Genomic DNA, 16,521 nt, shown 5'->3' with positions numbered 1-16,521 from the left:
GGCATGGCAGAGCCATCAGTAAGAGGGACAGGCATGGCAGAGCCATCAGTAAGAGGGACAGGCAGAGGGACAGGCATGGCAGAGCCATGGGACAGGCATGGCAGAGGCATGGGACAGGCATGGCAGAGGCATGGGACAGGCAGATGGACAGGCATGGCAGAGCCATCAGTAAGAGGGACAGGCATGGCAGAGCCATCAGTAAGAGGGACAGGCATGACAGAGGCATCAGTAAGAGGGACAGGCATGACAGAGGCATCAGTAAGAGGGACAGGCATGACAGAGGCATCAGTAAGAGGGACAGGCATGACAGAGGCATCAGTAAGAGGGACAGGCATGACAGAGGCATCAGTAAGAGGGACAGGCATGACAGAGGCATCAGTAAGAGGGACAGGCATGACAGAGGCATCAGTAAGAGGGACAGGCATGACAGAGCCATCAGTTAGGGGGACAGGCATGACAGAGCCATCAGTTAGAGGGACAGGCATGACAGAGCCATCAGTTAGAGGGACAGGCAGAGACATCCGTAAGAGGGACAGGCAGAGACATCCGTAAGAGGGACATGCAGAGACATCCGTAAGAGGGACAGGCAGAGACATCCGTAAGAGGGACAGGCAGAGACATCCGTAAGAGGGACAGGCAGAGACATCCGTAAGAGGGACAGGCCGAGCCATCAGTAAGAGGGACAGGCATGACAGAGGTATCAGTAAGAGGGACAGGCATGACAGAGGCATCAGTAAGAGGGACAGGCATGACAGAGGTATCCGTAAGAGGGACAGGCATGGCAGAGGCATCCGTAAGATGGACAGGCATGGCAGAGGCATCCGTAAGAGGGACAGGCAGAGGCATCCGTAAGAGGGACAGGCCGAGCCATCAGTAAGAGGGACAGGCCGAGCCATCAGTAAGAGGGACAGGCCGAGCCATCAGTAAGAGGGACAGGCCGAGCCATCCGTAAGAGGGACAGGCCGAGCCATCCGTAAGAGGGACAGGCCGAGCCATCCGTAAGAGGGACAGGCCGAGCCATCCGTTAGAGGGACAGGCCGAGCCATCAGTTAGAGGGACAGGCATGACAGAGGCATCAGTTAGAGGGACAGGCATGACAGAGGCATCAGTTAGAGGGACAGGCATGACAGAGGCATCAGTAAGAGGGACAGGCATGACAGACATCAGTTAGAGGGATAGGCATGACAGAGCCATCAGTTAGAGGGATTGGCATGACAGAGCCATCAGTTAGAGGGACAGACATCAGTAAGAGGGACAGGCATTACAGACATCAGTTAGAGGGATAGGCATGACAGAGCCATCAGTTAGAGGGATAGGCATGACAGAGCCATCAGTTAGAGGGATAGGCATGACAGAGCCATCAGTTAGAGGGATAGGCATGACAGAGCCATCAGTTAGAGGGATAGGCATGACAGAGCCATCAGTTAGAGGGACAGGCATGACAGAGGCATCAGTAAGAAGGACAGGCATGACAGAGGCATCAGTAAGAGGGACAGGCATGGCAGAGACATCCGTAAGAGGGACAGGCAGAGACATCCGTAAGAGGGACAGGCAGAGACATCCGTAAGAGGGACAGGCATGACAGAGACATCAGTAAGAAGGACAGGCATGACAGAGGCATCAGTAAGAGGGACAGGCATGGCAGAGACATCCGTAAGAGGGACAGGCAGAGACATCCGTAAGAGGGACAGGCAGAGACATCCGTAAGAGGGACAGGCATGACAGAGACATCAGTAAGAGGGACAGGCATGACAGAGGCATCCGTAAGAGGGACAGGCATGGCAGATTCATCCGTAACAGGGACAGGCCGAGACATCAGTAAGAGGGACAGGCATGACAGAGGTATCAGTAAGAGGGACAGGCATGACAGAGGCATCAGTAAGAGGGACAGGCATGACAGAGGCATCAGTAAGAGGGACAGGCATGGCAGAGGCATCCGTAAGAGGGACAGGCCGAGACATCAGTAAGAGGGACAGGCCGAGCCATCAGTAAGAGGGACAGGCCGAGCCATCAGTAAGAGGGACAGGCCAAGCCATCAGTAAGAGGGACAGGCATGACAGGCATCAGTAAGAGGGATAGGCATGACAGAGCCATCAGTTAGAGGGATAGGCATGACAGAGCCATCAGTTAGAGGGATAGGCACGACAGAGCCATCAGTTAGAGGGATAGGCATGACAGAGCCATCAGTTAGAGGGATAGGCATGACAGAGCCATCAGTTAGAGGGATAGGCATGACAGAGCCATCAGTTAGAGGGATAGGCATGACAGAGCCATCAGTTAGAGGGATAGGCATGACAGAGCCATCCGTAAGAGGGACAGGCATGGCAGAGACATCCATAAGAGGGACAGGCATGGCAGAGACATCCATAAGAGGGACAGGCAGAGGAGACATCCGTAAGAGGGACAGGCAGAGGAGACATCCGTAAGAGGGACAGGCAGAGGAGACATCCGTAAGAGGGACAGGCAGAGGAGACATCCGTAAGAGGGACAGGCAGAGGAGACATCCGTAAGAGGGACAGGCAGAGACATCCGTAAGAGGGACAGGCAGAGACATCCGTAAGAGGGACAGGCAGAGACATCTCTCTCCCTGCTCTCTCATTAGTTGCCTGTGTTGCGAGTCCCTGCGCTGCCTTGAGCAACAGGGATCTCACAACAATACTGGCACTAACAGCAGAAGCAGACGGCACTGTTTCTATGTGTGCCATGCGACAATGAAACTCATTCCACATCCTCTGTATATATAAGATGTGGAACAGCAGAATCTGACCTGTAAGAGCACACACTCTGCTTTTCATATCTATTTAAATACAAATTATTATTTACTCTCCAATATACTACAGAGGGACGCCTCTTATTACTATATTCTAAGATGCATGTGTGGTGTACAGCTTTTTAATATTGTAATGTGTTGTTGTCACATTATGTTATATGTGTTATGTTTTGTTATATTTTTGCCTTGTCTTATGAGGATTTATCCTCTATGATCACTGATTATTAGATGCATCTTTCATGTTTATAATTCATGCCACACCATCTGTCACAGCGGTCATTAAATTATTTCTTTGTACATTTCAAGTATATGTGGGTATTCATACATCATTAAAATGTACATTCTTTATATGAATACCCATTATTACTAATGACTGGTATCAGATGGCTGGCTCATAGATACGATCTCAGACATTAATCATTTAATATTTTTGACCTATTATCTTCTATGATCATTGTTTATGCCATACCATCTGTCACAGCCTATTTGGTACTAAATTATAATTTCCTGTGTATTGGAACTATACAAGGGAATTGACAGATTATCTTGCATGACCATTTTTGCTATGATTAACAAATAATGTTATTAACCTGGAAAAAGAAGATTGTTTTTTGTACATGATTTCAGATATTGAATATATATATATCTGTTGGTTTAACACTGTCTTGACAATATCTACTTTTTGTTTATTTACTGATTGTTTTTTGCTTGTTGGTCTATGTTAAGCTTCATTTTTAAATAATCTAATAAAAGATTGTTTTTATTTTAATTCAATTTGATTAGCATATATATTGCTTATCCTTTCTATTTTTCTTTTCTGCTATCCAGGGTGTGCCTCATAAAAAGGAGTTCTTTCTCTACACCAGGAATGGCCAACCTGTGGCTCTCCAGCTGTTGTAAAACTACAAGTCCCAGCATGCACTGCTTCAGTTTTCAGATCTTTAGGAGAACGAATGGTACGAGTTAAGTCTTTTGAGTGCACATTTGAAGCTGACGAGATTGGTACAAAGTCCTTCTTGGAGAAGGACCAAGGAGATTACACTGCACTCTACCCTCTCATGTTCTCCAATGTCCTGGTTGTGAATTGCCCAAAATAGTAGCTCATATTCAAGATATGGTCTGACTAGTGACCCGTACAATGGTAATCCTGGGTTTGCCTCACGTACATTTAGCTCCATTTTAAGTAATATCTGATTTTATTGTCCTTTGCAGCTGCTGCCAGACAACGTGTGCTGCTACTCAGGAACATATAATGTACGTTTTCCAAATTTATATTTCATTCATGTATAAATAGCCTGGCAGTTACCATGGCCTAGGTGCATAACCATATACTTGTCCGTATAAAGTTCCATCTGCCATCTCGTAGGACACTGTCAATTTGTGTGTGTTGGTCTGCACCAAGATACTATTCTGCTCTATTTATTACTCTACAGAGCTCAGTTTTATCAGCGACTTACTTTGTCATTGATAATAAAGACTGAAAGGGACAGGACCAATGTGGATTCATGTGGACCACCACATACATAGCACTGTCTGATCATTTCCTTTTTATAATTACCACCAGCGCCCTTCACACACCCATTTTCAGACTTCACGGTCGCCCTAACTAATAGCTTAAATCCTCATCTATTGTAATCACATTTAAAAAAAAAATGTTCCTGGTCTGTTTTCCTGTCGATCTCGTCAGTAGATAGTCAGGGTGGCCATGGTGAGCCATGCAAAGCGGAGTTGCAGCAGTTCCCCCAGTGTCAATAGCTTTGGGGTGGCCCACCAAGGAATACTAGCTGCCCTCTACTAAACCAACAGTAGACGAGGGACATGATTCAGAGATGTCGAAATGCCGACGCCTATCATTATCCCTACGCCGGGAGCCCGATGCCCGGCATGCCGAACGAAGGTAAGCCGGGCGGCGGACTTGGACAGCTGCAGCGTGGCTATTAGGTTTAGAACTCGGGGGGGGGGGGGGGGGACTTAGGGTTAGGAACCCCCGGGGGGAGGTTAGCGTTAACCTCCCCCCAGGAGTCTTCAGTGTTTAGGGTGCGGGACAGGGGAAGGAAGGGTTAGGCACTTACAGGGGGGTTAGGGATACGCACTAGGGGGGGGAGGTTAGGGTTAGTTATAGTTTAAATACTTACAACCGGGGTTTGGCACTTTGCCGGTGTTCTGCTGACAGTATTTGAACCGTAGGACATAGGTCCGGCGGTCTTTCATACCGATCCCTAACCGAGCATAGGGACACCATGCTGCCTTACTCTATCCGTCCAACGATATACAACAGCGCAAACATCTGTAACACCGACGCAGATTGGCCAGCCACGCAATTTGTAAGTAAAGTCTGATCTGCCTCAAACACTACGGCTCTCCTGACACGCAGAGAGCTCTCACGCTGCAAGGGAGATCGCAATGGCTAATTTATGCACGCCTATGAAACGTTGTTTATACAGTAAGACACGTCTGTGTTTTCCCCGTTACTTCCCCCAAACGCTGACTACCTGTCGCTCACTTTGTGAATCCTCTGTGTGAGCACAATCGCTGCATGTGCGCAGTGCAGCTTACACTCATGTGCAATGGCAAACAATCGCTCAATATGTATTAATATTGGCATTGTGTAAATCTTTGAATCAGGCCCAAGGTGCGGCTGTTAAACAGGCATGGACAATGAGATGGAACACAGATGCCACCTAAAGGAATCAGCACGCTGGCAACAATCCTCCATGTAATTCCTGCATCATGGATGCAGAACCTGACCGAGGAGGTCCTAGGACACCAGCTCCAGGTATGCCCTATTTTTGTGGGGTGGACCTGTAGTTAGATTAGGTTAGCCTGTTCATGGAAAAAGGAGCAGCACTTTGGAGAAAAGCCGTACATACATTCTGATTTCATTATTCATAAAGTCAAAGATCTGTTGAAGAGTGGAGTCACCTGGACACAAGTTTAATGAAGGTTGGAAGTCCTGTGCCCAACTTCCTCATACTGGTGGAGATAATTGGGATTGTGTGCCTAAGGTGGATATAGGGTTGTCCAGCTTATCTTCTACAACAGTTATTCCATTGAAGGATCCTATGGGAGACCCCATAAATAGAAAGTGAAAAGAGTTTTAAACCATTGCATATATTTTTTGGAACAATCATTAAAACTAGTCTTGCAATGGCCTCAGTTTCCAGGGCTATACGGGGTCTGGATGAATACTTTATATCCAGACACACAGAATAAGGTGAGATGGAAATACTGTATCTGCTCAAAGAGGAGGTTCTCCACTATACCTGTAGGTGGCAGAATCATGAATTCTGCAATCAAATGGCTCTTAACTACTGAGGATTCCTGGGTTCAAGATAATAGAAGAACAGCCTACAAATATAATTTAATGTGGTTCCAAAGAAGGACATGTTTGCAGAATCGAAACCCTGCGAACAAGGGTTTTAATCTAACAATTCATCGGCATCCAGATGCTCCTGGACAAACATGTGATTTCAATGGTTAGACCCCAGAGGAAGAAGGAGTTCTATTCAAGACAAGTTTTAGTAAGGAAAGACTAGTGTAAAGAACTATTCTAGACCTCAGATGGCTCAACTTTTCAAGACTGAGGCAGCAACCTCTATTCTGAATGCAATAGAGAATGGAAATTGGGTGATGTCTGTATATCAACAAGATGGTTCTCTTCATGTATCAATTGATCCTCAGCATCAACGTCTTTCAAGATGCTGCTGTTTGGCGTGATACTTCCCAGTTTACCTGTCTACCATTCGTCCTTTCTACAGCAGTAAGAATATTCACAAAGTTATTAGTTGCTTTGATGGCAACATTAAGTGAACAGGACAATTCAGTCTGGCCAGATCTGGATGGCACTCTCATAATATGTTGGATTTTTATTGCAGATTATTCTTTTGCAACATTCTGTGTAAAGCAGATCTCCTTTCCACTTTTTGCTACATTTCCTTTATTCCAATAATTATTTTTCTGCCCAAAAGTTAATGTAATTGTGCATTCCCTGTATGGGGGAGGGGAGTTGGGTAATATCAACCTCTAAATATCAGGGAATGTACAGCTAAATCTCTCTTATTAATTACCTCTAATACTTATTTCACCACATTGGTTGTTTTTCATTCATATAAATGCTTCTATAGGTTATCTACTTGGAACAGCATTTATTTTATTTCTAATTTCGGTCTCTATGCTGATATTTCAGAGTAGACTTTCCTAACCCACGCGTTTCACAGTTTCTTTGCCCTTCTAAAATCCATTGAGTTGTAGCTTTCTGACAATCTTTTATTGCCAATTTGAACCACTTTGTGAATATTAATTCCTAATGCTCAGAGAGAGAGCATAGGTAATGCAAAAATTCAAATCCCAGTGTAACGAACAGAGAAACTGCCCTGCGCTCCAATTAGAATTTATGATGGTTCTAAACTAGGGGACCATAACCTATGAGCCGCCGTACCATTTAGGGTGGATCTTCGTGATGCTATGCTCACAAACTTATAGTGTGGTAACAACAAATAATAGTAATATTTTAAATGATATTATTGTAATCAGTCACTGACACATTGTGGAAGGACCTACTTTGTGGACTGAACCAATATTCATGACAATTCACTTCACTTCACTTGCGGTTACATGTTTCACAATTCAATTCACTTCCTTGTGGTTACATGTTTCCTAGGAACATGTAACCACACACAGGCATTTTGAATATTGGTTGAGCCCACAAAGTGGCAGCCTTCACTATGTAGGTTGAGGGGTACACTTTATAAAGCTGACTGCCACACATACATTTTGGTCTTGAATGAAATGGATTAGGAACGATGGATCTAATTAGTGGCAAGTGTCTTCACATTACGCTCCTTATGATTAGGGATGAGCGGGTTCGGATTTACTTAGTTCTTATCGCCACATTATCGCAAGTTCGTATTAGTTCGGATTTATTTTGTTGGCTATCCAAAACACGTGATAGCCGATTGCCAATAAAATGCAGTTTTGAGAACCGAGTAAATCCGAACCCGCTCATCTGTACTTATGATGCTCACTGCATGCTTCATATCTGCCATGGTAAAGGACTACAGGATGGACTGTCTGTGTTATGGATGACTAGACATAAATGTTAATCTATTTCACATTTGGTTATTATTCTGTATCATCATGTTTAACATTATATCCTTCTACCTATGATGGATTAATTTAAAGGGGAGCTGGCATAATGTTTCTGCAAATCCAGTAGAGCCAGATTAACAACAGTCGGCCCGGGGTGGTCACTTTGGGGCCCCCACACAACTATATTATCATCGTGGGGGCACTGTGGCATATGTGAACTGGGGTTTCTGTGTGGTAAAATGTGAACTAGTGTTTAACACATTTGTGGTTCTGGAAGTATTTACACATTATACTTTTTAATAACATCGCCAGCAAATCTTAGTAACAATTGTATTGGTAGGGCCTCCGCAACCCATAATCTGGTATTTCACATAGGAGAAGCTTTTACAAAGGTGAAAGATTGTCTTTAAAGAAAGTGTAATACTCTGCAATCGTGCCCTCTGCATTGCACTGGATTACACTAAATCTTGACCTAATTTGTAAGAAGATTAAAGAAAAAAAAATACATGTCATATGACCACAGTCTAAATGAACAATTAATGATATAAATGTTCACATGACTACAATGTGACCAGGCTTTTGCTGCATTGGCTCAGTGAAAAAAATACAAAAAACATCACACACAACAAACTAGAGCTCTGTTAATCCTCAAGCTGAAATGTACAAACAAGTCTGAAACGAGCTGGGAAACTATTTTGTGTGACTGCTCTCCAGGATTGTATCTTTCCTTCTTTTATAGGATTTATATCCTCTCTTGAGCACAGGGTGGTGAATCACAATAAAAACATTTTTTTTTTTAAGTTTTTTTTTTCTTTTTAAGTTTTTTTTTATTATTATTATTCAATTGTTCTACTGAACCAATTCAGTTTCTTGGTAAAACTTTCCAAACCACTGTAAATGTGTTTACACTTCCACGACCAGACGCACTTACAAATACCAGGAGCAACTTTTTTTATTTGAATCTGTTCAAGGTGTTTAGGAGCTTTATTTTACGTGCATCAAGGATTTAAAAAAATAAACAATCACAAAATAAAAGCATGTTTTCTGAATTCTTTATAATCCTTTACACGTGATGTATTGGGTGACAAACAGTTGCACGCTGCAGACACAATGTTCTTTAATACAGAGTATGAGATACTTACATTTTCTTGCAGTGTGGGCACTTGGCCAATGTGTTGAACCTCAGCTCCATCCACTGTAAGACAAAAAGAAGGAAGGGGGGGTTTGCTCAGCCATAGTATTTATTTAGCTGCCTCACAACGTCACAGGGAGATTGCAAACATAGGCAAGGACCCATTTCCCTCTTGTCTTTGGTGTTATTTACAGTCAGACCTGACGTTTGTCTGCCAACAAGCGAATGCCCCATAGACTGGGCTTTCCGAGTGAGGGAATTTCCCAGGCTTTGGTGAAATTGGGTCAGTCACTAGTTGAAGAAACACAGGCAATGAGAGGCAGCATTACTGTGTGCGCCTCGCAGGGGTCATAACCTCTACTAGACACTACAGTCCATGATGTTGTACTGCATGACCTTACGTAACCTTCCTCTTGCTGAGGATCCAACTTGTTTCTTTAGCTCAAAATATCTTGGGAACAAAATATGAACTTGTGACATTGGGAAGTCTACAGAGCAGAGATATTTCTCCCCGACCTGCTCTGGATTACATACAGGCTTATCTTAGTAAGTCAATTAAATTGCATTGTACCAAATCTGCATAAAAAATTCAGAACAGACATAAAAAAGGACATTAAATAAGCGAGGATACCCAAAAAGCCTCAGAGGAACCAAATATCAAGATTGTACTTTTGCTAAAAAAAAAAACCAGTACAAATAATCAGATTAAATTATATATTTACGTTTAAAACCTTATGTTGCCCGATCTGGGCAAGCATATCAATTCCTCATTGTATAAGGGTTTGTGGGCAGGATGTACTAAGCATTGCATCAGTGATGCGGTACATCCCGCCTCTTATCGGGGACATAACGGCGTTAATTACCCTGGTATGTACTTAGAAATGCTATTTAAATCGCAAAGGACAGCTATCCCGATAAGAGCTGTCCCTTGCGATAGCATCGGACAGAGGGACTTCTGGTTTAAAACCCAGAATTCCCTCTGGTGTCCTTCTGTGCATGTGCAGAAGGAAGCACATCGCAGGAGAGCTTGGGGAGGTCAGATTGGATCCCTCTCAGAGGGTGTCCCGATAAGGGACCCATAGGCTTCTATTGGGTAACGCCATCTGAAGATGGCGTTACCCACCGGGACAAAGCACCGGCTTAGTACATATGGGAAATGCGGTAAAACCACAGAAAAATTGCATTTTCAGGGGTTTTACCGCATTTTTCAGTTTAGTACATCCACCCCTGTAACTTTTGTATTACTTAAAAACTACTGTACTGAATGCTTGCTGTAACACAAATCCGAAAAACATGCAATGTACAGCACAAATACCCACATTTACATACTGTATAAGCTATATAACTAACAAATTAAATGGAAAATCTACTCGCTCATAGACCTTGTCACCCTCCCTGTACAGCGACAAATCCATAACCTCTCTACTGCAGGTGCAGCACTCTCCCAACAGGGCTAAACTTGCAGCTGAATACCCTACAATTCCAGTGTCCTGGGAAAATGAGCCTTAATAACCTACCAGAAATGTATTCCCACAGTGACCGCAGACTACTCTGGTACCTTCTGGCTGAACGGGGAGGGCAGGCTGGGCCGGCTGTTCTTCAGGAATCAACATCACCGGTCCCAGATTAATAATACGTCTGCTATAGAAAGAAATCCTCATTACTCCCAGTGAATTTCAAAATCTTTAGACACTTTAAAATGTACCTGTAAATAACAAAATAATGCTGATATCCGAGATGCGCTACCAAACCCATCTACATGCAAAACCAATGTGATAGGGCATTATTCATTACATCAATGATTCAGTGTAATCTTACTAAGCACATAGAGCATCCAAATAATGCTAGATTTGGTTCTTCCGTACAGTTACATTTACAATAGTGTTATTCAGACTCATTTGGTACATTTTTTACAGATGCATAAAGCTAAAATTTATGCCTAAAATAAATAAAAAGATTCTTAACGTATAGAATTTTGTGTTTCAATTGATCCAAGAGTAATGTAATGGTCGATGGTCCAGCTGATGCTGGGTGTGACAGCAAAGGTACATTTAAAGCTAGAGAATACTCAGAGAATACAACACAGTTCACTTCAGTTACTGCTGGACAGAGTCTTAGGGTTATGAATAGTTGAAGGGAAGGTATGAGGGATGACAACCAAGTTCCATACTTAGAGTTTGAGCCAGTGTCCGTGATTGTGCAGCATACATGCATGCGTCATACATGCCCTACTCAGTTCCTCATAGCGAATAATCTAACTGGTGGCATACTCTTCTTTTTGTGAGACGATACAGTTTTTATAGCAGGCAAAATGGGCATCAGTGTGCGGTGTAAGGCATTGTGTTTTTATTTAAATGAGTAATATTGGGTGTGGTATATTTTGTCGACAATCATAAGGTCAACATTAGAATGACGACATGGTTGTAAAGTCGGCATGTAGGCATTAACCATGTTGACATGAGTAGAATGTTGAGAAAATGTTTTTGGTGGTCTAGTGGTGACTTACAGATGTGTCCTTTCCTGCGGTCGCACTGAAAATCCTCTGGGTCTGGCGGTGACATCCTGATAACTTCCGTCGGACCCCGCAGTGGGGTGTATCACTAGCCTCTAACTCCAACCCTCCCCCTACTGGCTAACCATAAGCTCCCCTCCCGCAGCCAGCAGGAGCACGCATAGTCAGCGACACAGCAGGTACACACTAGACCAGTGATTTTCAATTTTTTTTAACTCGCGGCACACTACACAAGATTTTAAAATTGCCAAGGCACACTATCCGGCGATGCGGTGTGCGCGGACTATGAAAAAACACACTACATTAGTTCCCACAGGAACCAAACACACTACATTGGCCCCCACAAGAATAAAAAACACACTACATTGGCCCCCACAAGAATAGAACAATCCCATTGGCTGGCCTAACAGAAAAAAAAAACCACATTGCTCCCACAAAAAAAGCAACCATACCACATTGCGCCCCACAGAATTGCTCCCCACAGAAAAAGAAACCTATGGCTGGCCCCACAGAAACAAAAACACATTGTTCCCCACTAAATAGGCAAATATATGGCTGGATAACATATGGCTGGTTCTCACTAAAAAAAAATTATATGACTGGTTCCCACGAAAAAATAAACTATGGCTGGTACCCACGAAGAAGAAAAAAATGTCTGGTCCCCACAAAACCCACATTTCTTCCCCCCTTGTCACTCACACTGCAGCAGGATCGCGTGCGGGCGGGCTTCCAGGCAGGCTGCAGAGCCTGCCTGGACAGAGCGCGGGCTGGCTGATTGGCGCAGGGCGTTGGGTGGCAGAGCGGGCTGGAGGGCAGTGGACAACGCGGCGTGCGTGACCTGTGATGTCACGCCGCCGCATCTTTGCAGGTCACTACCCGGTCGCGCCTGAGTCTCCCAGAGGAGCTCAGCAGCCCGGGATGCTGAAGTACAGTAAAATGTGCCCGGTGGCTCTGACAGCCCAGCTGCACACTTCACAACCGGCCACGGCACACTAGTGTGCCGCGGCACACCGGTTGAAAACCGCTGCACTAGACGATATGGGATAATCATGACTACATCCCATATTGGGAGCTATGGTGGTTCAGAAATCTTAGAAATGGGTTTAAAGTTATTCTGAATCGGTGCCAGTTTGTCCTTCCCAGCAGAAATACCTCAGCACAGTTTATGGAGTTATCAGCAATGTTCTGGCCAGACACTCAGGGCAATGGCCTGCACAGTAGCAATTGCCGATCAGTCCTCTTTGGCTATTCAGAGTCTAAGCCACAAATCGGTGGCCCATATATCATAGTGAGCAGCTATTTTGCAGAACAATGACAATGTAAATTGTCAGAACCACAGAGACTCCTCTCAGGGGATGGATCCTCTAATATAAAATGGAAATTTTAAATTAACTTTTGTTTTGGACTATCCACAGTATGCCTCTCTCAGCATAACGCCACATTGCCAAACATGCACTATGCATTACATTGGAAAACAGGAGGTTTTATCCTGTCTCATAGCTTAACATTAAGTTCCATTATTCCACATACAACCTAAATATTGTGGGTTTCTACGATCAGCGGATTGATGTTCATTTAAACAATAAAATGAAGGGGGTTTTTTTTATATTATATTCACATTTCAGAATCCAATAATAGTACATACCAGTTAGGCCGCGGGCATCCTATTCGGCGTGATGTATCCTTGCAGATAAGGAGGCAGTTACAAGGGCACCTGACATACTTCTTCCCCATGGGAGGGGTTTTGATTGGCTGAAATAAAACGCAACATAAAAAGGTTACGGCTGTGTACACACCACACAAATAATTTAAAAAACACATGATGACAAAGTTTATTTAAAAAATAAAAATAAAAAATAAAAACAAAAGACAGATGCATGATAACCTATAATTACATAAAGAACAATCTTGTAAAAAAAAAATAATCCTTAAATAAAAACAGATTAAAAAAAAAAAAAACCCTGCAAGAGATTCCTTTTGGGGGGAATACAATTGTTTTTGGGCCACCCATAGCCCATCGGGAGCCATTCAATCGTTTGTGCCGCTGGGTGTAAGTGCCGTGGGCGCCCATTACTCATCAGAAATCTGTCCAAGGTAGGACTTTTGAACGCCTTAACCTTTATCAGCTTTATGCGGCTGATCCCCTGCATTTTGGATACAACGTCACCAATAAGTGATGGGCGCCTATTGCACTCAGGACCAGAGCACAATTATTGAATATCGCTCGCCACTTTAGATGGGAGCAAGAAAACAAGTGAATTCCTGTCTTAGAATTTTATTGAAAAAATAGGTTACGAGGCCCCCTTTTAAAAAATAAAATAAAAAAGTTTGCTAAAAAATATTGCAGCAAAGAGTTAACGTATTAAAACATAATTATTTAATTTATTAATTCTCTGTCTTTACCGTCGCCTCATTGCAGACTGTGCACTTCACTACATGCTGATGAAGCTTTCCGTCTAAATTAATAAGAGACTGGCACACGCGGCAGTTTATTACTGGAACGCCACTGGCATCTGGGCTGGCAATCGCTGTGTACGGAGGTGGTAATTCAGCTGCAGAGAAACATTCATTTTGTAAAAACTGACAGTCAACATTGACTATAAACATGAACTGAATACAAACAACAAACCAATGATAATGTACAACAATCCCAAATGCAAGCCAGTAATCGCATTTATTACATGTAAAATCTAATTAAGGCTTGTTTGAGTAACCATTACAATACAGTCAGACTATTATTAGTCTACTGATAGAAGCGGCAGATAAGATGGGTGCACAGATCTGCTAAGTTTGCTATACGAGTCACATAAACATCATATTGTAGTATCAAATTAAACATGTAACAGCATAGAAACTGATCAGGATACTGGTCAAACATTCTGAGCAATGGGCCTGTATCAGAGTAGGCAAACCTGATGTTAGAAGATCAGCACGTGCACAGGATCTGTACTGCACGATCCCTCCCAGTTCCCCATTTGGGGGGGGGGGTTGTGGACGGGGCCGGCCTCCATTCTGAAAAACGGGGGAGTCACCCCCATTTTCTGGGAGTGTCGAGGCCAGATTCTCGGTCTTCCGACACAGACTTCCTGGCCTCGGCTACGGAGCTGCGATGGGCAATCTGGATAACCTAATGGTTACTCAGATGTCCGATGGTCTCACAGAATATCCGATGCTGAGTCTTAGGACGCAGCACTCAGATCTGCAATGCTGTCAGGAGACCTCTTATTACACTAGGCACCTCCTGCTGCATTAGCACGTTAGTTGTACAGCATTGCACAGCCGCTGTCCTGCCACTGCGTAATACCATACAACTCTGAATCAGGCTCAATGTCCATTAACACTTCCAAATTATGTCGCCACCATTCAGCCGGTTATTTCAGCAATCTCAATTAAATCTCATTCAATAGGCTCAGGCTTTGTTATAGACATGATCACAGCATTTACTCTGTCAGGAGCACAATTTAAGGGCAGCAACAAGGGCAGTATGGAAAAATATGAGATATGGTAAGAACTTACCCTTGTTATCTCTATTTCTACGAAGTCCATAGGGTTCCACAGGATACCTTGGGGTATAGGTGTGACGTCAGTCGCTGGGCACCATAGAGTTAAGCTTTTCAGCCTCCCAGGATGCACTAGGGTCCCCCTCCTATACCCCGCCCCCGAGCCAAGGCACCTCAGTTATCAAGCCATAGGCCGGAGGAGGAGAAGGAAGAGAGAGAAAAAAGATCTGGACACATACAAGAATCACATTCTCACCAGAGGGAGACAGAAAACCGGTGACCAGAGCAAAGCCCATCTGCAGCACAGGTGCGACAGGGCGGGAGTCCTGTGGAACCCTATGGACTTCGTAGAAATAGAGATAACAAGGGTAAGTTCTTACCATATCTCATATTTTCTACTTTAGGGTCCATACGGTATCCACAGGATACCTTGGGGATGTCCCAAAGCAGTATCCTTTAAGGGTGGGGACGCTCCTGTGCAGAAAGGAGAATCCGCCGCCCGAAGGAAGCATCCTGAGAGGCGAAGGTGTCAAACCTATAATACCTCACGAAGGTATGGACAGAGGACCACGTAGCAGCCTTGCAGATCTGAACTGCAGAGGCACCACATCGAGCTGCCCACGAAGGACCCACAGACCTAGTGGAATGAGCCTTCAGAGAAGGAGGGACCGGTAGGCCTTCATGAAGATAAGCTTCAGAAATAGCCATACGGGTCCAGGCTGCCAAAGTTTGCTTTGAAGCAGGCCAACCCTTTTTACGGAAGCCATAGAGGACAAATAAAGCGTCCGACTTCCTAAACGAAGAAGTGCGGTCAACATAAGTCCTTAAGGCCCGCACAACATCCAAAGAGGCCTCACCCACGGAAAGACCCGGTGAGTTAAAGGCCGGAACAACTATTTCCTCGTTAACATGAAACTGGGAAACAACTTTGGGAAGAAACTCGGGCCGAGTGCGGAGCACTGCCCTGTTCCCATGAAAAACCAAGAAAGGGGGTCTACAAGAAAGAGCCCCTAACTCAGAAACACATCTGGCCGAAGCAATGGCCAGAAGGAAAACAGTCTTAGCTGTTAGCCATTTAAGATCCACTGAGCCCAGTAGTTCAAACGGTGGTCCTTGGAGAGCCCTCAGGACCACAGCCAAATCCCAAGGCGCCACAGGTGGAACAAAGGGCGGCTGAATGCGGAGAACACCCTGCATAAAGGTGCGCACATTCGGGATTGTAGCAATCCTACGGTGAAACCAGACAGATAGGGCCGAAACCTGTACCTTCAAAGAAGCAAGGCGAAGCCCATGATCTAGTCCCGCTTGCAGGAAGGCGAGAATCCGAGACAGACGAAACTCCCGCGGTGCATAACCTCTCGGTCGACACCACTGGAAGAACGTATGCCACACGCGATGGTATATCCTCGCGGAAGACGGTTTCCGAGCTCGTAACATGGTACGCACCACAGAGCTGGAAAACCCCCGGGACCCAGCATGGCCGTCTCAACAGCCACGCCTTCAAAGACAGCCGAGTCAG

The 16,521-nt window shown here is 44.5% G+C and overlaps 1 protein-coding gene across 1 annotated transcript in view; it reads right to left on the bottom strand.

Annotated features, from left to right (window-relative positions):
• Positions 1-16,521, bottom strand: part of PIP4P2 (phosphatidylinositol-4,5-bisphosphate 4-phosphatase 2) — a 76,489-nt gene that overhangs the window by 11,704 nt on the left and 48,264 nt on the right. Inside the window, exons 2-5 of the mRNA XM_088471509.1 lie at positions 13,906-14,054; positions 13,148-13,254; positions 10,508-10,631; positions 9,001-9,053 (exon numbers count right to left, since the gene is read on the bottom strand). Of these exons, the coding sequence (XP_088327635.1) occupies positions 9,001-9,053; positions 10,508-10,631; positions 13,148-13,254; positions 13,906-14,054 (433 nt within the window). The remainder of the gene's footprint in view (positions 1-9,000; positions 9,054-10,507; positions 10,632-13,147; positions 13,255-13,905; positions 14,055-16,521) is intronic.

Source organism: Taudactylus pleione, unplaced genomic scaffold (genome assembly GCF_031769625.1).
Source record: "Taudactylus pleione unplaced genomic scaffold, aTauple2 ptg000114l, whole genome shotgun sequence".
Lineage (NCBI taxonomy): Eukaryota > Metazoa > Chordata > Amphibia > Anura > Myobatrachidae > Taudactylus > Taudactylus pleione.
The sequence above is the reverse complement of the archived record's forward strand: the minus strand, read 5'-3'. Positions and strand labels throughout refer to the sequence as shown.